The sequence below is a fragment of the Labrus mixtus genome, chromosome 16, assembly GCF_963584025.1.
Source record: "Labrus mixtus chromosome 16, fLabMix1.1, whole genome shotgun sequence".
Lineage (NCBI taxonomy): Eukaryota > Metazoa > Chordata > Actinopteri > Labriformes > Labridae > Labrus > Labrus mixtus.
In genome coordinates this window covers 6,139,826-6,155,777 of record NC_083627.1, presented here as the reverse complement: position 1 = coordinate 6,155,777, position 15,952 = coordinate 6,139,826, and the positions used below count along the sequence as shown (strand labels likewise).

The window sequence follows — 15,952 nt, the reverse complement described above, 5'->3', positions numbered from 1 at the left end:
TCTTCTGACGTCATGGAGGAAAGCCCCGCTAGGTGACGTCGCGCCGTCAACAGTACGGAAACCCCGCCCCGCGGCGTCACCTCCTTCCCCTCAGGAACTTCAACAAGGAGTTACTGAAAACTGTGCGTTTGCTAGTAAGAGGAGTCAAAAAGAAACTAAGTGGGAAGCGTTTCGTTTTGGTGGAAAATTGACCAAACAGGAAGCTCTGGAATGAGATGAAACATATATAGGCCTAATAATATCTTCTGGTCGTTTGAAGGTCACAAAACGAAAATGCAACGCAGAAAATGGTCTACTCTTTACCTGTACTTGTCTTGTGCAACCAGTGGTGTAGTGGTGCCTGAAGAAGTGGGCATACTCTCAATTATTCCACCAAATGTTTTTTTTTTTTTTTTGAGAGACCCGTCCAGTGTCAAAGAAACACAACAACATGACCCATGACCCTGGGCAGCAACTTTTGAGCGCACCTCCGAATCTGCAGCCCAGCAAACCCACCAACATTGTAAGCGTCCCACTACCACAGAATCAGAGAAGGCTTCTGTTTGAAAAGCCGCTGAACCAGTGGAGAGGCTACAGTAGAGCGAGATCTAACCTCTATTTTCACTTATTCACTTACTACCCGGGGCCCTCAACACATCCCGGGCCCCTGGGTAATAACCCAGGTACCCTAAAGGTTGACCCGGGCCTTCATCCAGCAGAGGATAAACAGCCTCCCTGACACGTTAAGACTCCTGCATGTTTAGTTCACCTTCGCCTTTTGTATTTGCATATTGAAACTCAACTTGTGCTGCTAGACTTTAGGGAGTAGAGAGCGTTATGAAGTTATCATGAACCACAGAAGAGGAGCAGTGTTTATCATTTAACTGTCCAACAGACTAAAGGCGGAGACTGAGACATAGTGATGCTTTCTGAGTGAACTATTCCTTAGCAGGGTTGGGGGTGATGCCTTCCAAAGAAAGAAATGCACTAGTGTACTCAGATTACTTTTGTTGTAACAAATTGGTTTTGCAATTCAAGTAATCTTTAGGTTTTTTCATATTTGTAGGCATTATTTTTGGATCTGACAACTGTTTTTACAGTAAACTATCTGTGTTGTCATTTATACATCATGTCATTTCAGTGTGTTGAGCAGAGTACAGCTTGACTTTTTTTAGTCTGCAGTCCTCTCAGCTGAGCAGACGTTGGTCAACAGACTTTAATGGTGTTGAAGGTAAGGGGGACATTATGAAAAGTCCACTTTCACAGTTTTTTTAATTTATTTGAGTAACCTGAGTGTCTACCGACCCACAAAATGTGAAATAAACCCATCCAGTCCTTTGTTTGTGGTCTGCATAAATCTTACAACACAGAAAAATGCTCTGTTTCAAATGTGCTCTCCTTGTGATGTCACAGTGGGATTCTGCTAAAACAAAATCCCCTCCCCTCCCCTGATATCTCCACCCATGGACTCCACCCCCAGCCTAGAACAAAACTTTTGCACAGGTCCGCCATTTTTATTCTCTCTACAGAGGAGTGATGTCTACTGGGAAAATTCAGGGGGGGGGGGGGGGGGGGCTCGTTGCATTTAAAGAGACACACACACCAAAACAGAGCGTTCTGAGAGAGCTGGTTTATACAGGGTCACAAACCTCCTCTGGTGCTTGATTCATGTTATATTTTGACCACAGCACAGATGTTTCATTTAGACCACAGGGGAACTGTTTGAAAAGGTGGAAGAGGGGGATAATATTGTTAATTTTTACATACTAAAGATCCAACTTGTTGCAGGGTGTTCCGGATGAGTTTGTAAAACAGTGAAATTAAGACAGAGTCGTGAAATAGAAAAAACAATGTGCACAAAGTGATGATTGTAGGAAAGCTTGGGATTTATTAGAAGGGGAAACATGAGGAGGAATATCATCATAATTTTTTTTTACAAATTAGAGCCCCACAGCATCGCACAATTATCCTCATCTTATAAAGTCTCAGGATCTCCCCCACTTTGAAATCCCCTCCCCTCCCCTCCGTCTGTCCACCCACCCGACATCTTTCCCCAGCTCCAAATCCTCCGCCACGGTGGGAATGGAGCAGCTCAGGATTCAACCAGCTGGAAGAAAAAGGGAGAGAGGGGGAGAGAAGTTTGGTGTGAGTGAAAGAGAAACCACGACTCTAAATACTTCTGTGGTGATTTAAACGCTGGACTCTTTAGAGGGAAGGACAGAAACATTATTCCCATCCATCTCCCGAGTGCATTAGGCCAGCGCTGGCGTTCACATTCATAAGTCACATTCGTTTAGGTGTCGACAAAAACACTCTGCATGATTCAATTCTAAATCTTTACATTCACAGCGTTAAAAGGGGAACCAGAGATCATCGAGCACAGCCGAGAATATTAAAGGAAATTTAGCATGAAATTGTCCGGTTGAGCTGAATGAAGGGAAATCTGCCCGCTGGGACTGCTCAACATCTGCTATTGTTTTTCATCACAACAACCCCCTAGAGCACAGAGACACATCAGCATGCAGGGGAAAGTGCAGGTGACACAGTCTGCATGCGAGATGTTTCCACTCAACACAAACACCAGGTGACTACAGAAAGGAAAATCATAGGTCAAGGAGACACAAAAGGATTCAAGGACACACCCTCCAGAGATCGATGTCACAGTGTTCAGAGGCCGAGTGAATCATAACAAAACAAGACATGACTTCTGTGTACAAGTGAAGATTATTTTGACACAACCCCTTTTGTCCCAGTGAGTGGAAATCAAATGTTTTAAGGGAGAATTAGGTCAAGCCGATGGATCATAAATGAGGTGTTAAGTAAGACACCTCAGGGAGATCCACAAACAAAAGCCTGAATCAAAAATATTTCCGTGAGGGAAATTTCTCTGAAGGTTTCAGCGACCAACATCCTTCAGCTCGTCTCTTTGATCCCGCTCACTTCACACAAAGCGCTGACGTCTGAGACGCTGCCGAGCTACCAGACGAATCCACGCACGAGACGCAGACTGCAACTTTTGATATCAGAGACAAAGAACAATGTTTGTCACTTCTGTGTGAAAGGATGCCGATCCGACTGGTCTCTGAACACTGATGTGATGAACACATTTCCTTGATTTTTAAATAAACACAAACTTCACATTCAGTAAGCGGGGACTTCCTAAGAAACGCTACAAAAGGTGCTTTTTTTTCTAACAGTTCATTAATAAATCCGGTTGTCTTTTATATTAATAAAAAAAATAACTTAACACACAATGCTTTTAGGCGACTTCTGGAGTTAAAATAAGCGTCTTTTATGATTTTGTCTGAGTTATGGGGCAGCAGTAGCTCAGTCAGTAGGGTTCGAGGTTGGGAACCAGAGGGTAGTCAGTTCAAGTCTCGGTGTTGACCAAGTCTGGGAAGGTGCCAGTTCACTTCCTGAGCACTGCCCAGGCACCTTGAGCAAGACACCTCGATTTTACCTCGATTTTTTCCTGCCAGCCTCCTTGTCAAATTTTCCACGTTTAGTCGGGGTGAGCTGATGTGAGAACGCAGCAGGAAAAAAGTCATGAGACTCCAGCACAGGGGAGCGCGAGGGGCGAGTTAAGACACTCCCCTCCCAGAAAACTGGGGGTCAGCTGACACTTATTTAAAACAAGGCTGAAGACGCCCGTTTACAGCTGACTTAAAACATTTTAACAAATATTCTTTAATCACTATTATACTTTTAAATCTGGACTGAAACGTTCCTGCTTCTTTTTTTAAACGGTCTTTCTGGATTTTAGTTTCTGTTTTCGCTCTTTTTATTTGATCTTCTCTTTAATGTCATGATGTTTGAAGCACTTTGAAATACCTTGTTGCATAAATGTGATATATTAGTATATTTATATTTTGCCAATATGACTTTGACACTCCTTCGTTTAAACTGTGGATCTAATAACACGTAGCATTGTTATGAAGGTAAATATTATCATGACAGTGCCGCACTCTGCTTCACCTGCTATTGGACATCACGGCTGCAGTGACCTGAAAGTGTGAACATGCAAACTTCTGAACATTTTCAGGGGCATGCTGTCCGGAAAATTTCTAGACATTTTCAGAAGTGTATGTGTGGAAACAGCTCAAGTCAGGAGGAGTTAAAAATGTATGCATCATGTTTGCATGTTCAGAATTCAAGCTTTGACACTTTTTCTTCTTCTTCTATGATGGTCACATTAACACTACACATTATTTTCTTCTTCACTGTGCTCTCAACTCCTCACGCTGAAGACGCTACCTCATCATTAAATCTCTTCTCCTGGACTTTCACCATGTCTCCTTAAAATCTAGTGTTTTTTTGTGGCTTTTTAGTTTTCTCTTGTTACATGTTGCTGTTTTTGTTGTTTTTCTGTGCACTGTAAAATCACAATCGTCGACTGAGCTGTCTTGGAGGTTGTTGTTTTTTTTTGTTTTTTTTAAGTAAAATGAGGCACTCATAGGTGAAGCAGTGTTGGTTTTTTCCATCCCTGTGGGAGCAGGAGGACGCTGCGATGGCTTAGCTTTCTTGGGACAAAATAGCGATTAGCGATTAAAAATAATTCATGCATTCAAAAACCTTAATATCCGGAGATTAACACGTTCACGCTGCCAGCCTTAGTTTCTACCTCTGAGGAAGGAAAGATGGAGGAACTGTATCTGATGTGACAAACAGGAGGAACATTCTGTGATGAGAATCAGAGCGTGAGGGAGAGAAAAGGGCAAAGTCATCGATTAAACAAGAGCAAACCTGTCCAGCAAAGGCAAACAAATCTGCAACAAACATCTTCTGATGAAAAGCATCTCTTTAAGACGTGAAGAGGAGAAATCAGTCAGAAGTTTAAAAAAAGTCATTTCTACAGGAGCGGCAGCAAAGACCTCAGCACCGGTTTGTTTTGTTGTTATCGTTCACCTCTAAAGTGCTTGTTCTCTGATTGTTCACTTGATTTTGTGATGCTTTTAATCCGTTCTGTTTCTACAACAGGGATCACACTGGTTGATTATTGTGAACTCTCTTCCACACTGACGCTCCGTCTTCACCGCTAACCGCTGACAAAGTTACATTTTGTTGCCGCTGTGACACTTGATCGACTCTTGTATAACCTCCACCCTTGATAGAAGGAAGAACCCGTCGAAGGGAAAGGATGAAAAAAAGGGTTTTAAATGAAGAGCACTTGATCTTTACAGGCGGTGGCGCGTGCCGGGATTTCCGTGGCGGCGGTGAAGGCAGCTACGATGGAGGCGAAGACGACATTTGGACTCTTGGCGGCGTCGACGGCCGTGTGCAGGCCCCGAGCTCTGTAGTACTCCACCAGAGGGACGGTCTGACGGTGGTAGGCGTTCAGGCGGGAATGCAGCGTCGTCTCGTTGTCGTCGCTGCGGCGGATGAGCGGCTCACCTGTCAGCTGAGAGAAGACAAGAGGGGGAGAAAACACATGAGGAGGGCGAGGAATACACATGCTGAGGGAACATTAAAGGTATGAGATCAATTTTTACACACTGAGCTCATCAATGTTTACCTATGGAAACCTGATCAGTTGTCATGGCAACAGTCTCACTTTCCTTCTCTTGTACAACTTTCTAGTTGCTGCACTGAAATCTTTTTGTTTTAGGTAAAGGGGCTTTCAGAAATACTGCGTTCGTAGTGACACCGCATGGCCGTTAGGCAAACTGCACCAGTAACATGTTGCTCGCTCTCCCGCTCTCCCTCCCTCGCGTGCTCGTCATACGTGCTCGTACGTACACAAACGAGCATCATCATCATCATCGGCCGTGAAACACTGGCGTAGTCATACACATGTGAAAGTCTGTGAAGGAGTCTGTGTGCCTGTATTCATTCTCCATCCTACAAACGACAGTCTCGGAGGGCACTGAGCGGGAGTGTGTGATGAGTTTGTATTGTCGATCTCTGTAAGCAGAGCGGAGGGAGGAGGACGTTGAGAACGTGCATTAAATGTCACTTCCTGGAGCTTTCGCGAAAAATACGACCCGGGGGAAAATTTTATACAAGCAACACAGATAGACAGTGAACATCTACTTTTTCACATCAGTTAACCGTTCGCTTATTAATGGGCAATAAAAAACGATTTATACATGTAAAAAGTTACATATAGCCCCTTTAACTAAACAAAAGCTTCTGGAAACAACACTTTGATTCTGCTTCTTTTTTTAAAATCAGATTTTTTTGTTGCTTTTTTTGCAGCTTCGTTTTCCAACAAATAATTAAAGCATTACGCAGGGAAACTCAGCCTTATGAATTATGGGGTTATTGTGCAGTCATGTGGATTTACAATCTGCAGCATTCATAAACAGCAGCATGACAGAAATACCTGACCTCATCATACCATTTAAAAAATGTGTACATTGCAGTTTCATCTACCCAGAGCTCAGCATCCGTCCTCTTCTCATCTACAACATCTGTTGTGACTACACGTTCGGCTTAAAGTCACCGGTTAACAAGGTCACCCCTTTAAACCGAAACACCGGCGGGTCGCTGATCAGGACTGAACAGGCTGAAAACAAGCGGCAACCTCCAGTGTTGAAAAATGAAGCGAATGAGGAAGTGCCAAAAAAGAAAAAAGGCATTCCTCGAGGTGTCTGTTTGAGGCTGACTGCAAGAACACCTGAAGTCACATAAACACCACAGCCTGGTACAAGAAATGATATTGATTCGTCTGATGAGTTATTGTCCTCATGGGGACACTGTGCAGGGGGTCGAATTTATTTTTAATAACATATCCGTTTTGATTTGATGGATGATGGACAATAAGAGTTATCCATAGTTAGGGGCGTAGCTGACATGATTGACAGGTGGGCGCAGTGTAACGGTTCATCAAGAGGCTGAAAACCCGCCTCAGCTCCAGCTCTCAGCCTGTCGTTTAGTCGACTGAAAGTTAAACTGAGACAGGATTTCCAGCCTTAAGAGCCGCCTGCCATAACCGATGGGAGACGTCACTCAGGCTTCATCCATTCGGCTGCAAATCGCCAGATTCAGGTCAATCAATTGGTGCACGTTTCCTAAAAACCTGTGAGATTATAACTTGATAGCTTGAACGTCTGTCTGCACTAATCTATGAATTAGCAGAAGCGGCTTGTAAAGTATCTCTACTCTGTAGTGTTTTATCATGTTGTGTGAAAAGTCATCTGCGTCACTTCATTAAACTCCGCAGCCGCCTGAAGGCAGCAGACACACACGCTGATGAATCTGCAGCGTCTGATTGGAGAAGCACCTCAGCACAGCGCGAGGCCGTTAACGACAGACGCATGCTGCTATTAATTCAGTTGATGATCATCTACACAATAGCCTCGCTCGTTTAATGTACGACCTTAACTGTGCTTTATTTAATTCAGCGTAATTATTTCCCCGTGGGCGACGGCATTGGCCAATCATTACACAACAATCGAGGACAAACTGATCTGTCATCCCCTCGTAAAAGCTTTTAATCACACCGATTAATGAATCACACTTAAAAGGCCATGATAGACATGAAGGAAATCATACCACAGATATTAAGTTGAACAATCTGCATTTCAGATTTTTTAAATACTCTGAGTCTCTCTGAGTAAATCTTCTCTTTTATAATCGAACTGGGTTTAACGAGATGAATCAGAGTGAAGAGTTAATGTCCAGAGCGTTTTATATCTTCCAAATACGTCAGAGTAATTTGTCTCAAACTGGCTGATTGTCACCAATGTCCAGTCTGGAAATGATTTCAGGTAGGAGGCAGTTAAGCCTCTAAGTGGGTTGATAGTGAAACTACTTACGTCATCCTTCATGGGCTCTTTGGGGGGGTTGAACTCCTCGTGGTAGGATCGTCCACTCGGCTGATGAATTAGTCTGGGGAAACGGAGGGGAGACGGTGAGCGGGGCGGCACAAGGACGGGAAAGAAATCAAGAGCAAGAGCAAGAGGAGGAGGAGGACAGATGAGGGTTAGGCAGCCGCAGTGACTCACTAACTACTTCACCGTCCTTTTTCACAGCCCACATGCCCCCCCCTTGTCCTACTTGGGCCTGAAAAGGCAGCAGCCGGCCTCCTCCTCCTCACAAAGGACCCCCACAGACAGCGAGATGGCTCTTTCCAAACTAACTGCGCCTTTTATTCGCCGCGGTGTTGGATAATGTAGAGTTGTTATTGTAGAGAAAGAGGACAAGCAGCGTGCTGAAATAACAAACACCACAAACAAGCAGCAAAGTGTTCAGATGGTTCAGTTCTGCCTGGTTGGTGTGTGGGTCAGCGTCAAACGAGAGCACAGCGTGTTGTTGTATTCAATCGTTTCAGAGCAGTTATGTAAATAATGATTTGTTGCACAGTGGGTGCAGAGGAGCTGGGAACATGGAAATGTACCACAACACAACCAGATGCAGCCAATTAAGTTGTTAAACTTTCTCTTCACTCTCTCTTTTTTTTTGGCCACAACCTGTAGAGCTTACATAAGTGAACCAGCGCCAGGTCACACCAGAAAAGTAGAACAGAGGAAATAATCAGCGCTGGAAGATGAAGAGAAAACATGCAGGTTGTCGGACCCGGTTCGTTTCAGTCCAGTCAAATGAAAACAAAAAGAGGAACCTGGATTTCCTCTTTGTGCAGAACGTTATTCAGAACTGAGCTGAAGACAGGAGGACACAAGCCTCAACACCTGGAGGGATGTCTACGTACACCTGCACAATAAATCTCAACTTAATTATTATCTCAATGTGAGGATTTGCAGTAACCACAAAAGTCTGAATTAATCCCAATAATTACGTTATTTTAAAAAATGTAAACAATAGAGCCGGCGGTTCAATTTGTGATTATTTGAGCAGAGAAGGGAAAAAAAGTTAAAAAAAAAAACATTTGGGTGAAGAAATGTCCAGGGAGATGAGGACAACATGTGTTGTGTATTCTTCTTGTGAAAAGCTGGAGGTCAGATTGTAACCGTCAGATGCATGACAGCTGTCTGTCCTGCGGCCGGTCACCACTACAGTCCTCCAATTACTGTCCTTTCATATCTATCCACATTATTGTAGGCACACCTAAATTCAAAATAAAAGCCTGAATATTTGTATTAAATTGCGAAATATGGAATTTTAAACATGTGATTAACGACTGAAATTTTGCAGTTAATTGTTTGACAGCCCTAATATTAATATTAGGTATTATTCTATAACTTATTTCAGTGTGCGTCACTAACGTCTTTAATCTTTCTGCGTTTCTGCTCTCTTGATAATATTCATCCACTCGACGTTGTAGCGTTCTGAAATGTTTCACTGGATACTCTGAGCTTTATTGATGATTGCATATCTCTCTCTCTCTCTCTCTCTCTCTCCCTCTCTCTCTCTCTCTCTCTCTCTCTCCCTCTCTCTCTCTCCCTCTCTCTCCCTCTCTCTCTCCCTCTCTCTCTCCCTCTCTCCCTCCCTCTCTCCCTCTTAAATGTACCTGGGCGGCCCCTCTGGAGTCCCATCTAGGTTTGGGAAACATTGTTCTGATATTCACACTCTTCCATGTTTTTTTTTTTTTTTTTGCACCTCTTCAAGGATTGAATGTTCGACCTTCCAGCAGCAGACGCTCTCGACTGCCTTCGAGGCACCGTCTCTGTTAATCACATGATTTCACGCTCCACTTCTCTCCCAACACTATCTCACTGTCCCCACACTCTTCTGTTCACATCTATCTACCTGCCCAGGTGGATTCAACACGCAGGCTGTGTGAGGAGATTCTCGGCCAAAAGAAAAAGCACCAGCCGGGGAAACCAAAACCCAGCGGGAAATAGAACAGCTTGACTCTTTTCTCTGGTGCTGAATAATTCATTCTCGGTCCTACCTGCCACAGATCCTGCGGACCAACAGAGAGTCATCGACGGCGAACTCAATCACAGAGTCCAGCTGCTCGCGCCTCTTGTCCAACAAGTCGTCCAGCTGTGAAGGAGACGAACACAAGAAGAGTCCAATATTAGTCACGACCGGAATCTACTGTTCCATCACAAAATGTCCTTGACTCTTTCATTTCCTGAAACTTACATTATACAAATATCTAGCTCAGTGTTTAAAATGTTAAAAGGTCCAATCTGTAAAATATCTCCTGACTGAAATGATAAAGTGATCTTACTATATGATCAGACATTAAGGTAACATGTTGAAGTGCTGGCTTCTCTGACAACAATGCAGCAGCCAGTATGTCCTCCTTCTAACTTTAGATTCTGGCCCTGAACGCTCTGGATTTGTTTGGACCAGAGAAGGTAGACGGGTTTTAAGGCGACCCCCCACACGGCCGTTTTGGACGCCCCTCGGTTTGCCAGAAATGAGAGCAGTTAACAGGTGAGACCAACAGGTGTTGCAGCGATGGAAGCGGGCAAGAGAAGTGGTTCAGATAGAAGTGATTGTACCCGACCTAAAAAGCCTCTGCATGTTTCTAATAAACTCCACGAGCAGAAACGTGTCAAACTAGGATCAATATTGGAGATGCTTTTTGAAAAATGGAGAGAGGTTAGAACGCAGAAAGGTTTACAGACCAATGCAGAGCTGGATAAACACTGAAGCTTCAGTGTCCACGATACGGCAACCTGTGTGAGCATCGACTCTAGAGAGGAGGGAGCGGGGGGAGACAGCTCTCTACAATGTTTTGAATTTGGACTGCAGTACCAATTTTTTACAAGTTATCAAAGTTAAGTTGAATCTTTACATAAAAAAAAAAAACAATCAACAGCATCAAATTGAATCCTCACCATCTCTGCCTGTTTGACTGTGCGAGGGAATCCATCCAGCAGGAAGCCGTTCCTGCAGGCCGACGTGTCGAGGTTCTTCTCTATGAGCTCCACGACCATCTCATCGCTGACCTGCAGGCAAACAAAGATCATCCTCTGATTGGTCTATATTTACACTCAAATCTGCCACATCCTGCACAGCAACAGCTCCGTTCAGGAACCACATGAAGAGTGTCAACAATGCTGAAGTCCCATTTACACAGCCTGTTCAAGGAGGTGAAGTGTTACATCTTTGTTCTGCCAGGTTCTTCTGCATAACAATTATTTCTGTTACGTGTAATACACAGAAAACGTCCCGAATATTAATAAAAGACGTCTTGTGTAAAAACAAAAACAGAAATAAGAACTAAATAACAGGAACTGATTCATACATGATTGATCACTCCAAGACCAACAAAACAAAACAGTGAAAAGAAGAAATAATCTGAGAGGAGGAGGATGAGGACAGGGTTTGTTAGTGGTTGTAGGCGATGTAGAGGAGGAGAGTTTTTAGGGATTTCTTGAAGGTGGAGAGTGAGGGGGAGTCTGATGTTTTATGGAAGTGAGTTCCAGAGGGTGGGAGCAGCAATGGAGAAGGCCCTGTCACCCCATGGACCGGTGGTTTGGGGGGGGGGGCAGGGACCTGATAGTGTGGCTTGGAGTGTGCCAGTGAGGGAGCTCAGACAGGGAGGGGAGAGAAGCCAGGTTATAGGGGGCTTTGAAGGTGATAATAAGGACTTTGAAGTGGATATGCTGGGGGATGGGGAGCCAGCAGAGGTTATGAAGTCAATAATATGTAATAGAACAAACTCCTTCTAATTTGTAAACATTTTTAAAGAGCGTCTTCTGTTGCTTCTGAAGTTCTAAGAGGAACCTCCTTCTAGGGATGTAATACCTGGTTCACGATACGATTCTCTCAAATTATTTTACAAAATGAGACTGTAGACAAATGATGACTGAAAAAGATTTGCTTGTCAGTGTGGTTTGGCCTTTTAATGTTTTTTTTTCCTCACAACAAGGGGAGGTGATTGGAGCTTCTCGTTGTTGTATCGATTAAATGCTGCATCATGTTGGTCGTGCTCTATTCGTGCAGTTCTCTGTCTTCTTGTAATATCTGCACACAGTTTTTATCTCGTCTGTTATCTTCTCACCTCTTTCATTTTCTTTCTTGGGGGAAGCCAAAATGTTTCCACACCTCCGATTTAAAAGACGGTGGTGCGTCCTCAATTTCTAAATCTTGCAGCTGCTGATTCTCACCATATTACTGCGATTCATTTCTCAGAGTACCGATGTGAATCTTGACACCTTTGAATCAATTTATCATGATTTTACAATTAATCTTTACATCCCTACTTCCATCTATTGCAATACTGCACATGGCAACATGTTATTATTCTGCCAGTAGTAAAGGTCAATAAATTATTCAGAGGTTTAAATGATTCAGTAGTTTGACGTTTAGTACCATTTGGTTTACCGGATTCTGATGTAATTATTTTATTTGGAGGTTTACTTTTCTGCACACACAGCTGGAGAATGAAAGGGAATTGATTGCTGTCCTACAAAGGTTGCTCAGCATGTTTGTGTTTTTCTGCATCCTGGGAGGCCATCTTAGTAACAAATGTCAATGAAGACAATTGAAACCTTAGAAATAAGTCATGTGGGACTGAACATGAAGCGCTGCGATGTCAACACTGAGCGTGAGAGAGGACAGAGGGGTCAGAGAAAGAAAAATACACACAGATCATGAATAGCAGCAGAGTTACCAGTTTTCCGGCGTCCATGGTCTTCTTTAGTCTCTTGCCGAGCTCGGAGCCCGAAGCCACCATGGCTCTCAGCATGTCCCCGGTGGCCAGGTGGCACACACAGTACTTTTCTGCTAGCCGAGGGGCCTGCGGGGAGAAGGAGACAACATTGTTATAAAAAAATCACCATTTAATGATTCGAGTTTTACACGATCACCTCGTACCAACAGACTAATGAAGACAAGTTTGGGTGTGGATTTTAACTTTTTCTGCACACTGCTCAGTCAGAGAGTCAACCACCTGCACTGCTGGCCTGCAGAAAAGCCGCCTGTGAGACCAAAGAGTTTTCAGCAGAGGAGAATATTATTTGCCTACAGTTATTCACCAAAGAAAAAAAATGAATAGTCCTGCGGGCCAATCAGGTTTTCTTCTGTGAAACAGACTTATGACATCAGCTCATGTACCCTTTAATTTAGTCAATCAAGGTGAGTGTTTTCATCTAAAGTCAAAGTCATCTTTACTGTCAGTGTTGCCATACATACTGGACATACAGAAAAATTGTACAAATAAAGTAAGAAGATAATGTGCAAAAAGGTGTGCATTCAAAACTAAAGCAAAAACAACGAATGTGCATCGACTTGAAGTGGATATAAATGTATAAAAGGCACTTATCCAGTCAAAAGCTGGTGCTGCAGTGTATTATTTAAAATCCTTTAAAGTGACAGATGCTCCCGGTTGCTGATAAGGGTTCGGACAGTACACGTGCCAAGTGTCTGATGCTTAAGGGCGACAACAAGAGGAGACGAGTAAAAGATCTTTTTTGAATAATAAGTTACAGGTAGGTTAGTGATGTAAGAACCCTTACACTAAAGCAACATGATGTATATTTTGCATTAGAACAGCAGCTTCATAATGATTTTGAAGGTTAAATGAGATGTAACAAGGGGAGTGGTGACTCTTGCATTTCCACTCTGCACCCATGAATGCATGTTCTGTCTTGCTCTTCATGTTTATGGCTGAGTGGGTGTAATCATCTGAATTATTGTGCAACTGTGTTTTTAAAAGCAAAAGAGAAACGATGAGCTCTTCAGAAGGACTTGACCTCCTGTAAGCTCTCAGTCTACACTCCTCTTTACTACTCTGAAACTGTCCTTGGATTATAGTTTGTAGGCGTAAGAACAGTGCAAAAGAAAACACAATTCCATTTGATACTGGTGTTAAAATTCAGAAAAATACACAACATGCTAACCAGTATTTAAATAAAGGAACGGTGAACCCCCTTCAGCTCAAACAAGACTAGCTGATCCACCAGAAGCACTGGTTCTTCCAGAATAAGATCCCTCTTAACATCCACTTGAACTTTGGGACAATGCTACAATAATAAATCAAAGTGACTGTTGGTATTCTGGTCTCAGACTTTTCACCTAGTTTTCCATGAACGGACGGACTGCGTGATGCAGCACCAGCACAGAATAACTACACTATGATAAATATAGAAAGGGATTACATGATTCTAACTCTTGTGACATTTTTTTTACATTATTATATAATAAACCCATTAACTGTTGAATATGAAAGTACTGAAGCTGTGCATCCCAGTTTTCTAACATTGCTGAGTGTATTTATTTTAAACACTCCCAAAGCACATATCCTAGTGTCAGACGCAGGAACAATTCCCCTTTTGAATTAATGAAATGTACATTATCCTAATTATAAAAACAGAACTCAAGCACCCAAATATTATTAAGTAGAATCAGGAAAACACACAACACACTTCTTGAGAGATGTTTAAACCTTTTCAGCTGGTCTTACCACTTTTACTTTTGAAGTCATGTTATTTAAAAAAAAAAAAAGGTCTTTGTGTTTTATATTTGTTTGCACTTTGTTCTACTTTTTGCTATTTCTAAATGCACTTTATAAACAGATTTGGTTTAAGTGAGATAAAGTTTTTATGAAAACATGACAGTTGATAATGTAATCGTTAGTTAGAAACAAATATGTCCTGATTATTTTTATTATTAATTCAGACCATTTTTATTTCATACGATTATAAAAACAATAAAAATGAGTTTTACCTCGTTTTCCACATTAGAAAATGTGCATGGAAACTTATATAGACGTATTAAACCAGCTTTAAATTTGACAATAACAACAAATGTGCTGCTACTTATAATAAAAAAAAATAGATGAAAAAAACTATTTCAGTGTTTTTATGTTGTAACTTCGTGAATAAATGTGATTAAATGCGTAAATGCTGCATACGAATTACTAGAAATGTCATTTACAAGCAGTAAACTTGACACACAAACCGACAATTATCTAATATAATCTTATCTGAACAGACATATGTTGTGTTTTCCTGGGAGTGGACGCTAGCTGAGTTAGCCTAGCATCAGTACCGACCATGCGCTTTAACGCTGCTGTTAAGGCTAGCAGCTAGCAGCTAGCGGCTAACAGGTAGCTTCATTAGCTTGACTGGGACTCTCTCGCTCACCTGAGTGCCCTTCCCGGCTCCGGGGGGTCCGAGCAGGATGGCGCGGATACCGTCCTGCACATCGGCTATAGCCTCCTTCAGCTGCGTGCTAGGAGCCATGTCTGGACCGGGACACCGGCAGGGCAGAAACTTCTGATAAAGTCTGTCGGTGTCGTCCTGGTGACACTTCAGCCAAGTTGGCCCGGAAAGGAAACGCCTCCTTTTTTTTTAAGCGACGAGGATTAAACCCCGCCCACTACTTGGTTATCTCGCGTTTAATTGGCCGTCAGACTGTTCTGTCGATCATTCTGTGCGGTGATTGGATAATAATCTATAACGCCTCATTGTGTAACATCCGAAAAGGGTTTTAGCCCAAAAGCTTTTCATTCACGAACAGAAATTCTCCAAATCGATTTCTTTTTTTTTTAAAGGAGTCGGTACAAAAGTTCACAAGTTTTTACCATATCTACCTTTAATATGTGTAATACTTTTGTTATTTATCAATTATTAATTAATCATTAATATTTTTTAAATGTTATTAATTAACTTGTTTAATATTGTTTTTGGTGATAAAAGCACCGATATAGTCATAAAACCATAAAAAAAGTATTGTTGATCATAGAAGTGTATGTGTGATCATAAAGGTTTATGATCATTCAAATTAGTTTAGGGTCACTTAAGGTCTTCTGTAGAAAACTACAACCTCTGATGAAGGTCATGAGATAATTGGGAGGGAGCTCAGCTTTATCTTGTTTCACCATGACAGTTCATTCTTATTAAAGCCATAACTGGTCATGTCTCCAAAGTCTATAGTGACATCTTTTACCCCATTTTCTGTTATAAAGAGTCATGTAACAGAGCTGGTGTTCTCATTACAATGAATTAATTTATTTAATTATCTTCAGATCACAAAGTGTATTCTTGTGATAAGCTGATCATTTTTTTTTACCAGTGCATGATCTATTCAGTGTGATAGGCTAGATCACGACAGGCCATGCTGACTACTCTTCTACGCCTACTTCCATGTTTGTTTTGTTGTTTTGCAA

General features: G+C 42.3%; 1 protein-coding gene across 2 annotated transcripts; it reads right to left on the bottom strand.

Annotated features, from left to right (window-relative positions):
- Nucleotides 1-1,850: 1,850 nt before the first annotated feature.
- On the bottom strand, nt 1,851-15,130 carry ak2 (adenylate kinase 2). Of its 2 annotated transcripts, none has more exons than XM_061060529.1 (7): nt 14,928-15,130; nt 12,455-12,580; nt 10,674-10,784; nt 9,773-9,867; nt 7,737-7,809; nt 5,147-5,377; nt 1,851-2,086 (listed from the first exon to the last, which is right to left on the bottom strand). In XM_061060529.1, the coding sequence occupies exons 1-7, from the start codon at nt 15,024-15,026 to the stop codon at nt 2,072-2,074; spliced, it is 750 nt and encodes a 249-aa protein (XP_060916512.1). In that variant the 5' UTR covers nt 15,027-15,130; the 3' UTR covers nt 1,851-2,071. The 2 variants fall into 2 exon arrangements, with proteins under 2 accessions (XP_060916512.1, XP_060916513.1); XM_061060530.1 differs by having other exon boundaries at nt 5,158-5,377.
- Between the last annotated feature and the right edge of the window lie 822 nt (nt 15,131-15,952).

What these genes read in the sequence shown, in the direction of transcription:
- ak2 (XM_061060529.1), bottom strand. Translation starts at nt 15,026, where the DNA reads ATGGCTCCTAGCACGCAGCTGAAGGAGGCTATAGCCGATGTGCAGGAC. An exon ending in CCATGGACGCCGGAAAACTG is followed by an intron (nt 10,785 to 12,454) that starts GTAACTCTGCTG and finishes GTTTGCCTGCAG; the next exon opens with GTCAGCGATGAGATGGTCGT. An exon ending in CAGTCAAACAGGCAGAGATG is followed by an intron (nt 9,868 to 10,673) that starts GTGAGGATTCAA and finishes TCTCCTTCACAG; the next exon opens with CTGGACGACTTGTTGGACAA.